An 18,537-nucleotide genomic window follows, 5' to 3' on the forward strand; every position below is an offset into this window, starting at 1 on the left:
TAATATATTAATAGGCCCCCCTAATAGGCCCCCCTAGCACCCCCTCGCGGCACCCAGGGGTCCCCGTCCCCACTTTGAAAACCACTGCTATAAAGCATATGACTTCAGTTTCTTGAGAGAAAGGGCTTTCTTATGACTTTTGAAGCAGTGAAAATATTCTTAATATTGCATACACTGAAACTGAAATGACTTGAAATGACTCGAAACGAAAATGGTAGGACTTTGGACTCGACTTGAGACTTGTTGGCTTTGACTTGTGACTCGACTCGGGACTTGCCTCATCTTTGACTCGACTTGACTCGGGACTCGAGGGCAAAGACTTGAGACTTGTGACTTGCATAACAATGACTTTGTCCCACCTCTGGTCTATAGGCCATTAAGGAGTGTAATATACACTATTTTAATATGTCATCCCAGATAGTGATGCATAATTCAAGCTAGGGCTGAACAATTAATTGCATTTTCGATAATATCGCGATATGTTAAAACGCGATTTCCTAATTGCAAAGGCTGAGATTTGGTCACATGACTCACGAGAGCAATCAGTCTGCACTCCGTAGAGAAAGCATCAACTAGCATGCTAACGCTACACTGTACCTTGAGCTGATTTCTGTCATTCAAACAACTCTGAGTTGTAGTTTAAAACTTTTACAGCCATTTTAATAAAATGAAGGGTTTTATTTGGGCTTGAGTCTATACATGCAGTTAATGGATACAGGCACACAGAACTCAAGGCTCGGTTGGCAACGATTAGCTCTGATTAGCGGTTAGCTCTGATTAGCGGTTAGCTCCAGTTAGCGGGTAGCTCCGTTATAAAGATATGGAGTGGAGGAGCTGCCACTGAGAGGGGTAACAATCAGACTCTGATAAATGATGTTCGGGGAGCTTTCACAGCAGCGTGGCCGCGGTGTTTCAACGGTTTTATTAGTACAGTTAATCCCACAGCAAGAACACCAGCAACTAGCTAACGCAACGATAGCCTCTCTGAACAAGTGCACACGGCAGCATGCAACTTCACGAGGGGGAGGGGCTGGAGGCAGCTCCTCTGTGCACTGTAAAAAAATGTGTGTGTGTATGTGTGTGTGTGTGTGTGTGTATATATATACTATATTTTTACTTATTTAACTGTCTAGTGTGTAATTGTGTGTTCATACTATACATTATTATATTATTCTTTGTTGAATAATACAGAAGACAAAGAGCTTAAAAAAATAATCGAATCGAAATCGCAATATTTGGGGAAAAAAATCGCAATTAGATTATTTTCAAAAATCGTTCAGCCCTAATTCAAGCAATAATGTCTGCGAAAAGTCACAGGTAAGCAAAAGACATTGATTAATCTGAGACTGTATTGTAGGCTGGTCACAGGCGTGGTAACATTTATTTTCTAGCTAGGCATTTTTGGTCGGAAATATTAACATAAACTGTCTTCGGCACAAAACTACTTATTTAATGCATTTTTCTTAATTTGCTTATCAGCATTATACCATGGGTGTACATGAGCATTCGTTTATATTTTTAACCCAATATGTGGCAGTAACTTTCACTGTGAATATTTAGCTAATATTTGAACAATTATGTTATTAGCCTACAATGTTCATTTTTGGTAAGACGTGGTAAAATTAAGTGTTTGAACCTGTATAATAATATCAGGGTCAACTTTTGTGGAATACAATTAGTCCCGCACACTGACGGACAACCATATTTGGCCGTTAGGGGGCAGTGCAAAGTCAGCATCTGTTGCAATCTAATTGTCAAAATATGTCAAGATGTCTAATTTTGAGCTGGAGTAGATATGGACATATTGGGCATCATTGGAAACCTTATGATCTGTAGTATGTGAATCAGGTGAGAAATTCAACGGACAACCATATTTGGCCGTTAGGGGGCAGTGCAAAGTCAGCATCTGTTGCAATCGAATTGTCAAAATGTATATTTTTGAGCTGGATCATGTCCATAATTCCACAGTAGATATGGACATAAAAAAACAACATTACAACAATATATTACACTTATACCTCACAGTGTGGTAGTCTACAGGTCATGAGAATTTCTGACTTTTTAAATATAATTTACAAGATTGTTGGCTTTCATTCAGACAGATTCAACAAAAACAAGTGTATAAAGTGTATACAACTGTATAAAGAAAAGAAATAAATAAATATATATATATACACACACACACACACACACACACACACACACACACACACACACACACACACAGTACATAACATAAAGCTGTGATCTGCACTGATCATACAGTCTATGGCACTGATGCAGAATGGCTCGTTTTGTGATAAACACTGCCACACAGTGGCTGAAACGGGAATTTTTTAAGGTGGAATCGAAAGTTAAAGAGAACCGGAACGAATGTGGAGCCAAGTGCAGCGTCGTTGTAAAAAGCTATATCTGTCGTTGTGTCTCACTTCTTTATGTGTACTTTTTCCTGCTGTTACAGGATTATTACAATAACCTGCTAACGGGTGCCAAGCCGGTACCCGTTACATATGCACTTACAATAACGAGGCCATCGTGTCGTCTCATCTCCGTTTTTTTCTGCATCCACCGTGTGTGTGTGTGTGTGCGTGTGCGTGCGTAGTCAGTCGCAGGGGGAACTGAGCAGCACAGAGCTGACAGGATAACAGCAGCAACTTTCAGCGACTGAAAACACGTTACAGCGTACATTAATGTTAAAATGTATACAGGTTGGCAGGTCTGAAATGTTTTGCACGGCCTTTCGCTGTACGTTTTGTCAATGCGGCACTTGTTTGAAAAGTACCTTCTCTTTTTCTTTACTTCGCCCTCACCAGTTTGTACATTCATAGCTACTGCTGACTCCGCCTCTTAACACCGGGGATATGTCGCCACATTTTTTTAACCGATAATTTTCCTTTCGGCCCCGGCTGCTAACGGTTTCATTTCCTATAAGTTCTTCACAATAAAAGTCGTCCGTTATTTTAGTATTTGAATGTTTTTATTATGAAGCAGGAAAATCCGGAAATGTTGGGCATTCATTAGCAGTAACGTAACGCAACTCCTATAAGCATTGTTACTTAGCAACAGCATTGTTTGACAAAAGCTGTCCAGTCCGTTACAAGGAATGTTTTACAATCCACCCGCCACTGTGGCTGGTATACACATAGACAGTGGACCAACAGATCCCGTGTCTCTGGACGGAGACCAGTGAAGGCCGTTAGAAGCACTTTTCCGGTGAGCGCTGAGTGTTACTGCGCAGCCTCCAACTGAGAGAGACGACTTAGATATTTGTTTATAGATAACAGACAGGCTGTTTGACATCTTGAACAGTCGCAATCCCAGAGCCAGAGGGTCAAAAGCCCCCCTTGGTTCTAGGAATTGGCCAAGCACCAGGGAGTTCTTGTCAAAAGCCAGGGGGTACTTGCTCACTTTGAAGATGGAAAATGGCAAACCCCTTTACCGAACAAAGAGGTCTTTTAAAAATAGTGACTGTTCTATTAGTGATGCACTGACACCATTTATAGTCGCCATTACCCAGTAGAAATTCTTTATTATAATTAAATTATCAGAATGAGACTGCTGATTTAGAAAATATGGGTTTATTTTATTCTTCGTTAGATGTATACAAGTAGTCAATTTAAAATCATTAAATTATCTAAGGTAAAACTCTACTGGTTTCAGTGCATCCCTCAAGTCCATGATATAAGTTCATGAGATGCTCTGTTCTCTTGTTTATCTATCTTCTGCATCAAGTTCAGATGCTCTGTCCTCCTGTCTGCATCAAGTTCATAAGATGCTCTTTTCTGTCTGCGTCAAGTTCATAAAGTGGTACATATTATTAATATGATACTATCTTGCTCCAATGTGTTTGCTGTCTGCAAATTTGTTTCTGTTCCAGTACTCTTGTATTCAGCTTTTTCTCCCCAGATGCGGGTGTCAAAATGGTATGTATTGGATGGTCTGCATGTTATGTTGGGAATTGATTTCAAGAAGGTTTAGTGCACTAAAAGTAATTTTAAGGATCCTAAACCTCACACTGATTATACTTTTAAAATCAAGGATGCAAACTAGTCAGCTTTACCCCCAAAATGTGGTAATGAAGAGAATTGTGTGAAATGTGGATTTGTGTCTGCCCTGAGAAGTGCTGCTCTGGGAGCATTCACTATTTTCACCCTATACTAGGGTTAGGTTAGTTTGCATCCCTGCTTTCTTGTGTCCTGTTTTGGCAGGATCATCATAGTAATACAGTATTTGCTTTTGAAGGTTCCTTTCTGTCCTGGGCTTCATCATAAACATTGACACGTTGATGTCGATGGTTCCTGTGTTGCTTGAAGGACAGCGATATGTCCTGACCTACAGGTTCAGCCAGGACCACTTGGAGCTTCTCTTCAACTCCATCAGAGCATCTGGTAGGGTTCATAATTTATATTTATCAGCCGCAACACTAAGTGACACAAAGTGTTAGCAAATGTTTGTATTGTTTTCAGTTTGTCGGTCTATATGTTTTTTTAATTTTTTGGTTAAAATGTGTTTTCTGAAGACATGCACAGTACCTGGAAGTGTCACAAACCATTTTGAGTATTTAGAAAAATGCCTGTGTGTTTGACTATCTGTTCGCAGAATTTATCACCACTGATACAGTCTGAATTGTATGATAATGTCATTCAACTTAATTTATGTGGAAAGATCATTCAGGGGTGACTAGTTCTAATTTGTCTTTTATTTATTTTTTTTTTTTTAAGCATAAAACATTGTAAAGCATGTATTGAATATCTGTGTACTATACTCGTATATCTTGTGTTGTCATTAAGGTGGCTGGAATAACAACCCTAATGCCAGCCAGTTCAAGTACATCTTTAGAAAGCTGATGGCCCGGTGTGGGGTTGTTAAACCATGCAGAGGCAATGTGACGGCACAGGATGACACAGAGTCCCTACCAGCTGTCATCGACACCTCTACAAGCCTGTCAGCTGTAGATATGTCCTCTGCAGCAGGAGAAGATCTTCCATCCCCGTTTGCTGACATTCCTGCCCTAGTACATGACCACAGCTACCTTCCCGTCCGCTTCGATGGTCTTGTGGACAACGCTCTCGTGTACATTTCAGGTAAAGGCAGACTGAAAGTCGATTTTGCCTATAACCAATAGTGCCAATAGTCAAAATCTGGGGGAAAACACTCTCACGATAGTCCAAAAAGAGAAAGGTCCCCTTAATTTCCCCATGCTTATTAATGATTATTATTATAAGTTATGATATTATTATACTAAATTTCAGGATTTGTTGTGCGACGGGCTCTGAAGAAGCTGTCCTGTGATGTCTGCCGTGCCAGCCTGGTGACAGACGCTGCATCTGCCATCAAGGACCAAAGCTACCACCTGCTGACTTTAAAAAACAATGGAGGTCTGGTGATTCCATCAGAAGGCACAGTGAGCGTCGTCAGGGCAGCAGAGTGGGTCATTCGTCAGGCATCAGCAAGTACCAGACGATCACAGCCCATCAAACTGCTAGAGGTCGTGTACATTGTACGGAAGAGGATAGGGTCAAAGGATGTGTTTGTGCTCGGGGAGCACATCGGCAAAACGCAGTATGGCATAGACAGCCACCACCATACGCTGTTAACACTGGTTGTGTCCCTGTTTTTTAAGCAAAGGCTGCACCACATCGCTAAAATGATTAACCTTAGCTTACAGAGCAACAACATGCAACAGAAGCTCAATAAAACCGTCCTTTTCAAAGGGCATTAGCCCAAGCTATGTTTTTTGGGTCAATTTTCTGATGTAAAACTGTTAAAAAAAAATGAAATTCTTGTTTTTGGCCCCAAAAACCTTAGAGACTCACTCACTCACTGTCTAAAGATATAGTTACTCTAGATGTCATTACCTTGGTCTGTAGCACCACTGTCAGGAGTCTTGGAGTTATCTTTGATCAGGATTTGTCATTTAATTCCCACATAAAGCAGACCTCTAGGACTGCCTTTGTTCATTTACGTAATATTACAAAAATTAGACACATCCTGTCACAGACAGATGCAGAAAAACTAATACATGCATTTGTTACTTCAAGGCTGGATTACTGCAACTCTTTATTATCAGGTTGCCCCAATAAGTCCATTAAAACGCTCCAATTAATTCAGAACGCTGCAGCACGAGTACTGACAGGAACTAGAAAAAGAGATCACATCTCTCCTGTACTAGCTTCTCTACATTTGCCATTGCCAATACTGTTGTTGCCGTGCACCTGTCTGTCTGTCTGTCTGTCTGTCTGTCTTATGAATTGGTGCTATACAAATAAAATTGAATTGAATTGAATTTTGTATCTCTATCCTCCATGTATATACTTCCACAGTAGTGTAGTTCTCTCTACATGGTGGGGATTTCAACATGCAGCATTTCTTTGTGTATTTGTAAAAGGAAATCTTGTACCTATTTTTTTTATTGCAAATAAATGTCACTTTTATAATAGTTTAAACTTGTTTAAAATAAACATAATAATTCAAATTATTTTTATATTAGTAATATTCATATTATAAAAGTGTGTGTATGTATGTATATATATATATCTATCTATAGATAGATATCTATATCTATCTATAGATAGATATAGATATATATCTATAGATAGATATCTATCTATAGATAGATATAGATATCTATCTATAGATAGATATATTGTTGCCATTCTGTACACTGAGTTTTAGTAGCCTATATATTGATTTAACATAAATACCTTGTGCGTGTGTATATTCATTGCACCTATCTGTTATGTTTAATGTTATTTTCATATGGAAGTCCATGGTTATAATTATTCATAAGTATGCAGTGTCATAACTACATCTCTGACGTTTATAACAAATCAAACCGTTTGAAAATCAGTAGAAAATTGAGCAAGTTATGGTTATTTAAAAAGTACATGCACCATTAAAACACAACGTTACGAGTGAGCGAGCTGACTGTGGCAAGAAGGCCGCCAGGTGCGGGCGTCGACCTCCATTGGCCAGCAGCGCGGACGAGACATCTAGCCTTTATATATATCTATGATTAGAAACACTTTTCCGGTGAGCGCTGAGCGTTACTGCGCAGCCTCCAACTGAGAGAGACGACGTAGATGTGACGTGAGCAACGTGTCTGAAAGTTGTAAGTCTTCTGGTAGCTGTGCCAAGAGAAATCTCAATCATTCCCAATCTTGCAGAGACGGAGAGCGTAGGTATGTGTAAGGAGATAACATAGGCACAGACTAATTACTGCTAACTAAAATGCTAGTTAACATTAGTAATTACACTTAGGGCGTTTTCACACATACCTCATTTGGACTTTCGGACCTTTCAGTTTGATCCGAACCAAAATTAGAGATGTGAAACCTCCCCCGGACCACGGTCCGGATCAAAAGACCAAATTTTGGTCCGACCAAAAGAGGTGGTCTCGGTCCGGACCAAACTGAACCATGGTCCGGTTCGTTTACAGTGTGAAAGCATTTTTTGGATGGTTTGGACTTTCGGACCAAATAGAAGAAGCTCTGGCAGGCTCTCCTTGTGTTACAAGACCGGGGAATAGCTCCTTTAAGGAATAGCTTGGTGCTTAGTGTGTAGGCTACATGAGAGAGTGAGAGTGACGGTGAATGCGCTCAGAGCAGACAGCTGTCGGCTATCAGAGCAGAGAATACATCAGCAGTTTATTTGTTAAGTGGTAGTAAATGTACAGTGTAGGTTTCCTCTGAATAAATGCTCCAGAAAGAAAGTTTCCGTGTCTCGCTTCTCAACATCACAACAAAACAAAAAGAGCCGCGGCAGTAGGGGAGAGCAGCAGTCAGCTGAAAAAACTCTGACACAGAGAGGATACGAGAGGACGGGGAAGCCCGTCTACAAACCAATCAATTATAAGTATCTGGAGACGCAGCTCACGTATGTGATGACGGCAGGACGTACTTTTGTCACGTATAGATCTTTAGTGCGCTTGCATAACTGCAGTGTGAAACCAAAACTTACCGGATCAAATGTATACAATGTAACAAAAACATGAACCTTGGTCCAGACCTTGGTTCGGACTTTCATGTTTGAAAACACCCTTAAACAGCTAATGTGAGACGAAATTCCCTGCGAGCTTCTCCTGTACTATATGGTAATTCCTCTACTATGCGACAGTAAGTCGCGTGGTTATGACACAATCGTTAGCCTATTTTTACAAAAACGTCTGCTACAGAGCCATAATGTGAGATACAAGGTAATGGAGCCTTTTATACATTGTCGTGTTTCTTTAGAAATAAACAATTTGTTACTTTTAGCGCTGTGGCCAATGTGAAAATCAAGTCAAGTGGGTTTTATTGTCATTTCAACCATATACACTGTATATAGTGAAACAAAACAACGTTTCACCAGGGATCAAGTGGTGTTACACAGTTGTTGTTTTTTTTAAACAACATAAAATCGACATTTGAGACAGCTAGGCTACATTTAGTGCACACATATTATAGACTATACATAAAATGCAATTACTACTTAAAGTAGAGCATTTAAGACAGACAAGGGACAGGACAGACAACAGAAGACAAAAGACAGGGCATAAGTAGACTTGTGACAGAGCAATGATTGTTATAAATGAGGTGAAGGTATAATATACAGAATTTAGCAGAAAAGAAAATGAAAAGAAAAAAAGTGCAGGAGTGCATTTCAGTTCAGTGTGAAAAATTTGTCTGACTGCTGCTTGAGGGAAGAAGCTCTTCCCTATTCTGGAGGCTGGGAGCAGTTATACTGCGGTACCTTCTACCTGACGGCAGTAAGGAGAAGAGTGCATGGGACGGGTGTGTTATCCTTAACAATGCTTATGGCTTTGCGCAGACAATGGGTGTTGTAGATGTCAGAGAGGGAGGGAAGAGAGGCCCCAGTGATCTTTTCAGCCGTCCTCCCAATCTGCTGCAGGGCCTTTCATTCTGCAACAGTGCAGTTACCAAACCACGCTGTGATGGCACTGCTGAGGATACTCTCAATAGTCCTTCCGCAGAAAGTAGAGGCGTTGCTGGGCTTTCTCTGTCATGTATGTAGTGTTCTGAAAGTGACGCCAGCAGACGGCGCTCTCCCCATTTATGCAGGAATTTAACAGAACCTATATACAACCGGTACACCAATATTATATATGGTTAAAGTATGACTCCCATTTTATGTACAGATGACAGATATTACAACTGAAGTGCAACATAGACACATACATTTAAAATATTAAATGTTTAGACCTACGCTGACAGTTTAATTACCTTGTTGCTATCCTGTACAGCTCCAGCGTCTGTGTCTACTTTGGCCCTAGTGATCGTTAAGATCTGTTTGCATGACAAAAGCGAACATACCACGCTGGGTAAAGGGCAATGTTGCAGAACTTAACCTACTGTAACATTGACACGTTCAATTGATTTAAAATAGTTAGCTACAGCAATATCATCTTGGCATTGTCACTATGGAAGGAACAAAATGCTTCAAGGTGTATGTGCATATCTTAAAAAAAATAAAACTTGGGGGGTGGGGGGATGTTTTCATGCAGCCAGGTCTCCGTTATCACCACAATAATCTGTGCGATGGTTGGTAACCACAACTATGCAAATGAGGAGCAGTTAGCTCGACGCCCTGCTTCTTGAAGTCGCTGCAACGCTACCAGAATGCTTTGCCCGGCAGCTCACATAGACAATGAATGGGAAGCGTGGAAGTGACGCTTGCCAGTGGACACGTACCGTTAGCCTAGCCTGGATCCCGGCATGCTTGGCTCACATCTGCTCAAAAAAATCTAAACTTTAGGCCTTAAAAGTCTTACATACAGTATTGTGTTCTAAGTCTTAAATCATTTTAAACAGGTCATAATTTTACTACGTTCATGCAACGCTACTTCTAATGCTCTCTGTTTTTTCTTTCACTAGTCCCAATATTTTGCTGTATTACGACTACAAATGAGACCAACATGCAACTTGTATTGCAGCCAATCAGCTTTTGTGTTGTTGGCGCGAGTCTCTTTCGGATTGTACCACAGACATAAACAGATTTTATTCTTCAGCTATGGGGAAGTTCAAGTTTATTGATACTTGGCTTGAAAAAACAGAATTCAGGGCATAGTTGATGTTGTGATAAAGGTTTTAAATATCGTTCATAATAGTCTTAGAGGTCTTAAAAAGTCTTAAATTTGAGTTGGTGAAACTCTGGCCAGGCTGTTGTTTTGTGCGCTTCACTGAGCCAGTAATCTCGCCAGGATGGAGCTAGATTCTCCTGGGACTCATACATCTTTTAAACACAGAATCTCAGTTACATTTTTGAGGACGTTGCCAGGTTTGTTGTGTGCCAAACTAGTAAAAAGTAAATCATGCAGTTCTTGCACAAGGTCAAATGCTGCTCCTATTTATTTATTTTTCTGGAGCATGTGGGAAGATACTACACATTGTACCTTTGGAATTAAACTATCAGGACTTCAAACATTGCCTAATTAAACCATAAAAAAATGCAGTCAGCATTACACACCACAACAGGAAGTCTATAAATGATTGAATGGGTTACCTTCAAATCAAATAGAGGGGATGTGGGGGTGGGATTCTCTATCAGAGACTATTAAACAGATGCTGACTCAGGATCATCTCATTCAGTCATGGGTCGTCCTGGGATTCAGATGTGGACATGGAAACTGTGTGTCTTCTTGAGCTGGATGTGCGTGGGCCAAGCGGTGGCAGGACCGTAAGTTACCTGTACAGTTAAAAAATAATAATAGCAAATGTGGTTGAATGAATTGATCATGGTTAAGGATTTTATGCTGCATATTCTTCTGGTTTGGGGTTATTTCCATGTCAGATCCAGTGAGATATGTACTGTATGTGTGTCTGTGGCTGTAGGCAGTACATGGTAGCCATTCCTGCAATTCTTGAATCTGGAGCTGAGACCAAAGTCTGTGCGAGTCTCCTGCAGCCCAGCGAGACTCTGGAAATGAGCGTCACTCTGATGTCCCAAGAGAAGAATACAACCCTTCTGAAGGAGACGTCCAGTAAAGAATTTCATACCTGCTCTGAATTTAAGGTCAGCAGCTTTCCTGATTTGATTGATTTGCTTATTTCCACAAAATGTGTTGAAAAAAATTGAGTTGGAAAACATTGATGGGATTTCATAACTCATACAGACACAAACACAAAGATTTGTAACAGAAAGCACACAATATGAATACATAAATTGTGTAAATTGACATGTTGTAATACATTTGTGATTTAAGGATTTTAACAATTCAGCAGCTTTCCTAATTTGATTCATGTTCACATTTTGATAAAATGTGTTGAAGAAATTGAGTTGGAAAACATTGATTGGATTTGATAACACATACAGAACCACATACATTTGTAACAAAAAGCACACAATAGGAATAAATAAATTGTGTAAATTGACAACTGCTGTTGTAATACATTTGTGATTTTAGACAGATCAAGTTAAATATTCATAAATCATTTTCTTAATGGGATTTAATGGCTCTCAGTGTCTATAAAATATCTTTCTGTCACAGGTTCCTTTAGTGCAGGATGAAGTGGTGCAGAACTTTGAGGTGGAGGTACGAGGCGACACATTCTACTCTAAAGAAGTCCGAAAAGTTCAGATCAAAGTCTATCGACCAATGACATTCATCCAAACAGATAAACCAATCTACCTCCCAGGACAAACGGGTAATTTTGAGCTGATGGGTTTTTACTTGATTTATGTTGGTTACTTTATATATATTTGCTTTTTTAATCTAGTTTTGCTTGTTTACTTATGTAGATTATTTGACTTTTGTATTTGCTGATAATGAGTAGTGACATTCCTTCCATAAGCCTCTAGGTTTTTTTGTGTTTTTTTTTCCCTCACCTGCACAACGTGCTTCTTTTCTTATGTTGTCCTGTTTATGCCGCTTTGTGTTATTTTGCAAATAAATCAAATCAAAGATCTATGACGTAGTACATAATATGGTACCATATATAGACAAGTTTCCTCTTTACAAATAATTGCAGTGCATGCAGAACAGAGTAAGAAATTGGATAATAATAAGAAGAAATGTATTGCCACAATATCATTATATTGTATATTGACATTCCCAGGATTTAAAAAAAAAAAGCCCCACAATGATAGAAAACTGTCAGCTCTGACTAACTATTGGCTCTAACAGGTGGTGAGAAATTGATTGTGCCCCAGAATATCAACAGTAATTTTAAAGCATCACTATGTAACTTTTAGCTGCAGCTGTAGTTCCAATGAGAAAACCTGTAAGGGGAACTTGGGATATTGGGACATTTTCCACTGACCACTTTATTATTTATTAATGTACGCGGTTCTATGGCAGACAACAAGAGGGAATGCCAATAGTAAACTATCAATTTTTCTCACCTTTTCTTCTTTCTTTCAAATTTGATGTACTTTCTCAGTTAACAGAAGACCAATCACTGGCCTGTTAGGATGTTTAACACTGCTGTAGAAGAGCTGTAAAGGCTTCATGTAATCTCTCTGCATGTCTCTCAGTGCATTTCAGAGTCATCACACTGGATACCAAGTTTAGACCTGTCAATCAGCTGGTGAGTGTTTGAACAGTCTTTCCTTTCTTTAAGTCTTTTTTATAAACAGTATCAGTGATATGGTTTGATAATGGTGCAGGTTTTAATTTTGATTGAACCAGAATATGAGGTTGAATTTGAAGGTTGCTGACCCAGTAATAAATCCATTCCAACACGTGTTTCTCATTTTGTCACACATTATCCCATTTAATTGGAAATAACTGTGGAATCTATACTAAAGATTACAATAGAAAAATGACATAGTCTACTCTTGCTGACAAGCCTTTTTGAAATTTTATTCAAATTGTTCATATATATAAAATCATAAATAAAAGAGCTGAAGTCTGAGTTTATCATCTTTAACTCACTTTGTGATGAGCGCAATACAAAGCAGCTTGTCCTAACAAATCTTTCTTTCTTTCTTTACAGTACGATACAATTGAAATTGAGGTAAGACTAATATCCACACTTAAACACACTACTGTGTATAATAAACTGAAAGTTAAATTCTTTTAAAGTTTGATTCAAAACAAATACGTGGACCAAAATATAAGATGTATTTGTCAAACTACATAAAACCTGATTTAAAAAGGATAGAAGACAAATGTGTGTATATATACTTTTTGAAGCAACTTCTTTATGTACATTTGCCCATTATACACTAATCAGACCAATATCTGTAACTGGGCACTGATATTAGCCTGCCAGTACATTCATCAGGATCTAATTGAGAGTAGTTGTTATAATATGTTGTTAAAGTGTATGCTTCAAGTTTTCATGATGTTTTTTCCCACTGAGAGTCAAGAAGTCAAATTTGTTTACACCAAACCATGGCCCAGTTTTTTCTGCCATCTTGTGGAAGGAGAAGAAGAAACGTGCTCTTCCTGTATTCATGAGTTTCCTATTGTCACATGTTCTTCTTTACTTCACTTAACAGGATTCTAACAGCAACAGGATTGGACAGTGGCTGAATGAAACATCCAATAGTAAGATATTGCAGCTTTCTTACGCCTTGAACTCTGAGGCCCGTCAAGGAGCCTACCAAGTTACTGTGTCGATTGGGTTAGATCAAATACAACACAGCTTCAAGGTGGAAAAATACGGTAAGTTAGTTTTTATTACCATCCATTTCAATCCATGTGTAATGAAGCAAAAGTTCTAATGATCGTATTTTGTCCCCAGTTTTGCCTAAATTTGATGTAAAATTAAATGCATTTGATGAAGTAAGTATTAATCAGGAAGAAATTGAAGCTGAAGTATGTGCAACGTAAGTAAAAGCTTTTTCGCTCATTACTCTTAAATAATCTAAAATAGGTCCAGTTTAGGGAATGGTTTCTTTTCAATAACAATGTTTTTTTATGTCCAACTAATTAGGTATACATACGGACAGCCTGTGCCAGGCAGTGTTGACTTTAAGGTGTGCCGACCTTTAGATGCTTATGTTGGTATACCCCTTGTAATCACCCGTGAACATCCAGAGGGAATCCCTGAAATACAGATGCCTTGCTACGAGGAGACAAAGCAGGTACAGTAGCTATGGTGACAGTCTCATGAAGCAAGGTGCATAGACCTTACATATCCTCCTACATAATGTACACTGTGCACATTTAAAACTACATATTGTCATCTGTCTTGTCAGTCTAATGTACAAATTGAGGAGCGTAAAAGTTCATTTTTATACAATGGAGATAGTAGTTAGACAAGATTTGACAGTTAAAAGTTTTTAAGAAGTAATGATGCTGACGTGTGGAAAGTTTGAAATGTCCTTCACTTTTTCATTTTATTTTATTTTATTTTATTGTGCTTTCTAGACGGATAAGAGAGGCTGTGCCACTTTTATCTTCACAATGTCAACTTTCACGAAAATTGACCAAAACGTGCTGCGAGATGTACTGCAACTCAGTGCAAATATGGAAGAGGAGGGGACAGGCAAGTCATAACATATATTGTACTTTATTATAAATAGTATTTTAAAAAGAGTTAGTAGGCCGATAATAACACAATTACTATGCCATGTATTGAAACAATATGGCGTACACATTGTTGTAACATGAAGACTTCTTGTACAGGTATTTCACGCTCCCAAGAGAAGACTACGGTGATTTCATATGTTGTTGGAAAGCTGTCTTTCACTGACACTCCCAAGATTTATAACAAAGGATCAAATGTGGAAGGAAAAGTAAGTGCATTTGGTCTTCACTTCTTCAATGTGATTCTATACACAGTGCAACTGAAGCAGTGTGCATTCTCGGTGTTAAAACGTTGTACTTCCAACAGGTTAAAGCAGTTTATTACAATAATACACCCATTCCTGACATGCCGGTGTTCCTGTTTGAGGGTGAAAGGTGGTCAGCGCGTTGGTTACAGAATCTCACAACGGACAGTGATGGTGTCGCCACTTTCTCATTAAGCACAGCTGACTTTGAAGGGGACATCCACTTACAAGTAAGAAGTAGAAACTACAATCTGTAACCCAACATTTGCCAGCCACATTATAAAACTTTCATGAAGATGATAAACAGTCCAAAATCTAAAACCTAAAATGGTTTCTCAATATGCTGCAACTGACCAATGTACCATAGGAACTGTCTACTATGTCTATACCTAAACATTTGTGTTGGCTGAAAAAAACTGAAGCTTTCTTCTGCTTCAACCACCATGATCACATTTATATTTTTTCTTTTTTCTCTCTGCTCTCTAGATTAGCGACACACCGACACTGGGCTACCCTCCTTACAGAACGCCATACTATGATTCTAAAGATCACACAGTGTCTTTGGCCACACTTTCTTCTCCTGATACTAAAACAGTCAGCTTCCTGGACGTGAAGAAGAAGGATGAACCACTTTCCTGTGGCAAAGAAGAAGACATCTTCATCCAGTACACCGTAGTTCGAGAGGCCCAGGGCTCTGTGGATGTGATGTATCTGGTGAGTGGTTGGTGAACTATTTTCCTCTCACCACTTCCAGAGACACGGACATGGGGAAGATGTTTTTAAAATGACCTTTACATCAGATAACTGACATCCACAGTTTACCTGGTAAGACTGGAGACACCAAATACCCAGGAGATTTTGTGTTTTGTGCTACATTTAAGCATAGACCATGTTGAGTAATAATAGACAAAGTTTGCCAACTAACATTAGGGCTAACCCCGTTTACAGTTGCAAGCATGTATTGAACAAAACTGTTAAACAAATCTGCAAAAGAAGATTCTGTGTGTTTCCATCCACTACGTTTATCCAAATATTAAGTTATTAGTAGTTAAATATTGAGTGCATCAAGCTAAATGTCCGGTCTGGTGCGATTAAACCACTAGAGAATCACAAACGCCTATTTAGGAAAAAAGATCACAATCATTGCAGCAGAATCAGAGATTTTTTATTCCATAATTTCTTGTCAAAACCCAGCAGCTACATTACCCATAATGCAACTCAACCACTGACAGTGTGTTCAGACATTCTTGTGTGTTATGCTAGTAGTGGCTAATGTAGCTAATAGCGGGCTACAGAGGTCTTCTTTTTCCAAACCCCCAGATTTTTTACATGTTCAAACTTGTACTGTAGTCTTAGCCCCAACTAATGCTGACTCATGCAACTTGTGGAGTCGTAAAAGAATACATTTTTTCCACATATGCAGTAGTACTTCCAAGCACCTATAAAAAAGTTCCCCTTTTAATACATCTCACTGCAGGAATCAATAATAATTATATCAGTATCTTATTAAGCCGCTCTGGATATGTTGATGTTGCATTTGATTGGCTGTTTAGTATAAACCCCTCCTTCTTCACCTGCGTCAGCACATAGTTGGTTTGCTAAACTCAGAGTTAACAGGGCTAGTTTAGTAAAGTCAGATACCTCAAAGAGAGCCAGAGTAAATTCAACTTGCATCATGAGACAGGTCTGTTCTTTTAGCAACTGTATTTTAGTCAGGCAAGTGTTTATTGATATTATACACACTAAACTTTTATGGCAAACATTTTGACATAAACCATATGAACACATTCCACTAAGCAGCCTACTTAATAACATGAAATACAACCACACATCAGAACAGCAGACAGTGTTGTAATCTGCTGTTAAAGGAAATGTGGTTTTATTGTTGCATTACTCATTCTTTGTGTCATTTTCTTTTAAATTTCCCAGGTCTTATCAAGAGGAGTCATTATTATACAAGGAATTAAACAGGTTGAAGTTAAAGATAAATCAGGTGAGCAAAGAATGACTTGTCTTAAAATGATCCTTTGAATTAGCATGGCCAATCTATTGATCTATGGAGGCATGTGAGTGATTGTTGTTCATGTTGTTTCAGTAAATGAGGGCGAGGTGTCCTTTAAGCTGACGGTGTCTCCAGACATGGCACCAGACGTCCAGGTTGTGGCTTACGCCATCCTCCCCAGTGAGACTGTGATCGCCAACAGCGCTGACTTCTCTACTGAAAAATGCTTCAGTCACAAGGTCAGCCTGAGAAGAACTAGGACATGTGGCAAAGGTGTTTTTGGGAGATTCTAAATGCAGAATCAAAGTATATGCTATTTGTGTTACATAACATCAAAGTAGCATTTAATTCAAATAATCATTTATCTATGTAAGATATATTATTTGGAGCAATTATAAATATCACACTTTCTTACTTTAACCTTCTATTGCATAGGGTGGTCTAATCCATGTGCAGTCCTTGCTAGTTATACTTACTAACACAAGATACTTTAGTTTATGCATTAAGCATGTCCCTTGTCTGAAGCCATGGCATGCAAATCAGAGTTAGTTCAGTCAGCCAATTCATGTAAATGTAGAATAACTGCAGCGTTGCTTTTTGGCATCTAGGCTCTGACCTCATCACATCTCAAAAGAAAGCACCAACCTTAGCAGAGCAGGGAATGGGGAGTGACAATAATATCATAACCCCCGAAATCACATTAGATACAGAGCTCCATTATGAGGAATGTATTAAGCGTCGGCGGGACCGACTGCCATGTGGCCATTCCTCTGGCAGGAAAATGCTATCTAGTGAAATCGCAGAAAGATCAGTGGTTTCATTAAAAAGCTATTCTGATGGGGCGACCTCCAGCTCACCTGGTAGAGTATGTGCCCCATGTTGGCTGAGTCCTTGGTAGCAACCCAGGTAAAGTTTAAAAAGATCCCAGGATCTCATCTACCACTAAAGTCCAGATGGTGCGATGTGTCTTTTATGATTGTGTCAGGTGTCGCTGGAGTTTTCTCCGTCCTCGGCTGTCCCAGGAGAGGAGACCATCATGCAGGTTACCGCCCAGCCAGAATCTCTGTGTGGTGTGAGTGCTGTTGACCAGAGCGTCCTCATCAAGGAGCCAGGGAAGACTCTGGATGCAGACAAGGTAACTACTGGAATCAACCAAAATTACATGCATACATAATTTGTTAATTCTGCATGATCTTTTGCACATTTATCATCATCCATTTTTACTCTGCTGTTATCTACTTGTGCCATGGTTAAACTGTGCAATGTAGCTCAAAGCTGATTTTGTTCTTTTTAACCAGTTGTAAGCATGCTGTTATGAAAATGCTATAGTATAAGGTTATGATCACATATGTGAGGTGTAGCCCTCTGTAAGAATCTGCCTTATGGATAAAGGTAATGATTTGACAAATATACTTTACATCCACGTTTCAAGATATAAGAGTAGGCCTTAGTGTCCAAGAGTTTCCCAATTGTCAGATCTTCATAGAACATCAAACATTTTCAGTTTATAACTTTGAACCAAACCTTTCTTTTCAGATATTTGAATTGTTGCCGGTCAAAAAAATATCCTATATTCCATATGATGTTCAAGATGATTTAAAATGTTTGCATGTGAGACCGAGAAGAGATGTTTTGCCATACCCCCATGGTGATGGGAGAGCTGATGCTTATACAGTTTTCCAGGTACTTCCTGCACAAATGAGTGTACAAAATAAAAAATAGACTAATAAGTTACTGTTGCACATTTATCAACTTTTCAGTGATGCCTGTTTGTTGTTGGATTATCTAGAACGTAGGGATGAAGATGGCAACAAACA

The 18,537-nt window shown here is 39.0% G+C and overlaps 3 protein-coding genes across 4 annotated transcripts in view; all 3 read left to right on the forward strand.

Annotated features, from left to right (window-relative positions):
* LOC116038990 (alpha-2-macroglobulin-like) overlaps positions 1–18,537 on the forward strand; it is a 71,606-nt gene that overhangs the window by 31,623 nt on the left and 21,446 nt on the right. The gene's annotated exons all lie outside the window — the stretch shown is intronic.
* On the forward strand, positions 4,188–6,181 carry LOC116039000. Its single transcript, XM_031283754.1, has 3 exons — positions 4,188–4,388; positions 4,791–5,084; positions 5,253–6,181. The coding sequence occupies exons 1-3, from the start codon at positions 4,286–4,288 to the stop codon at positions 5,720–5,722; spliced, it is 867 nt and encodes a 288-aa protein (XP_031139614.1). The 5' UTR covers positions 4,188–4,285; the 3' UTR covers positions 5,723–6,181.
* LOC118495172 (alpha-2-macroglobulin) lies at positions 10,795–15,332 on the forward strand. Its single transcript, XM_036001711.1, has 10 exons — positions 10,795–11,010; positions 11,486–11,642; positions 12,472–12,524; positions 12,933–12,953; positions 13,441–13,606; positions 13,686–13,770; positions 13,878–14,028; positions 14,315–14,432; positions 14,573–14,682; positions 14,781–15,332. Exons 1-10 carry the CDS (start codon positions 10,801–10,803, stop codon positions 14,973–14,975), a joined length of 1,266 nt encoding a protein of 421 aa, XP_035857604.1. The 5' UTR covers positions 10,795–10,800; the 3' UTR covers positions 14,976–15,332.

Source organism: Sander lucioperca, chromosome 5 (assembly GCF_008315115.2).
Source record: "Sander lucioperca isolate FBNREF2018 chromosome 5, SLUC_FBN_1.2, whole genome shotgun sequence".
Taxonomy (NCBI): domain Eukaryota; kingdom Metazoa; phylum Chordata; class Actinopteri; order Perciformes; family Percidae; genus Sander; species Sander lucioperca.

Coding starts and splice junctions, on each gene's coding strand:
- LOC118495172 (XM_036001711.1), top strand. CDS start 10,801: ATGTACTGTATGTGTGTCTGTGGCTGTAGGCAGTACATGGTAGCCATT. Junction 11,011..11,485: donor ATACCTGCTCTGAATTTAAG/GTCAGCAGCTTT, acceptor TTTCTGTCACAG/GTTCCTTTAGTGCAGGATGA. Junction 14,433..14,572: donor TATGGAAGAGGAGGGGACAG/GCAAGTCATAAC, acceptor CTTCTTGTACAG/GTATTTCACGCTCCCAAGAG.
- LOC116039000 (XM_031283754.1), top strand. CDS start 4,286: ATGTCGATGGTTCCTGTGTTGCTTGAAGGACAGCGATATGTCCTGACC. Junction 4,389..4,790: donor CAACTCCATCAGAGCATCTG/GTAGGGTTCATA, acceptor GTTGTCATTAAG/GTGGCTGGAATAACAACCCT. Junction 5,085..5,252: donor CGCTCTCGTGTACATTTCAG/GTAAAGGCAGAC, acceptor ACTAAATTTCAG/GATTTGTTGTGCGACGGGCT.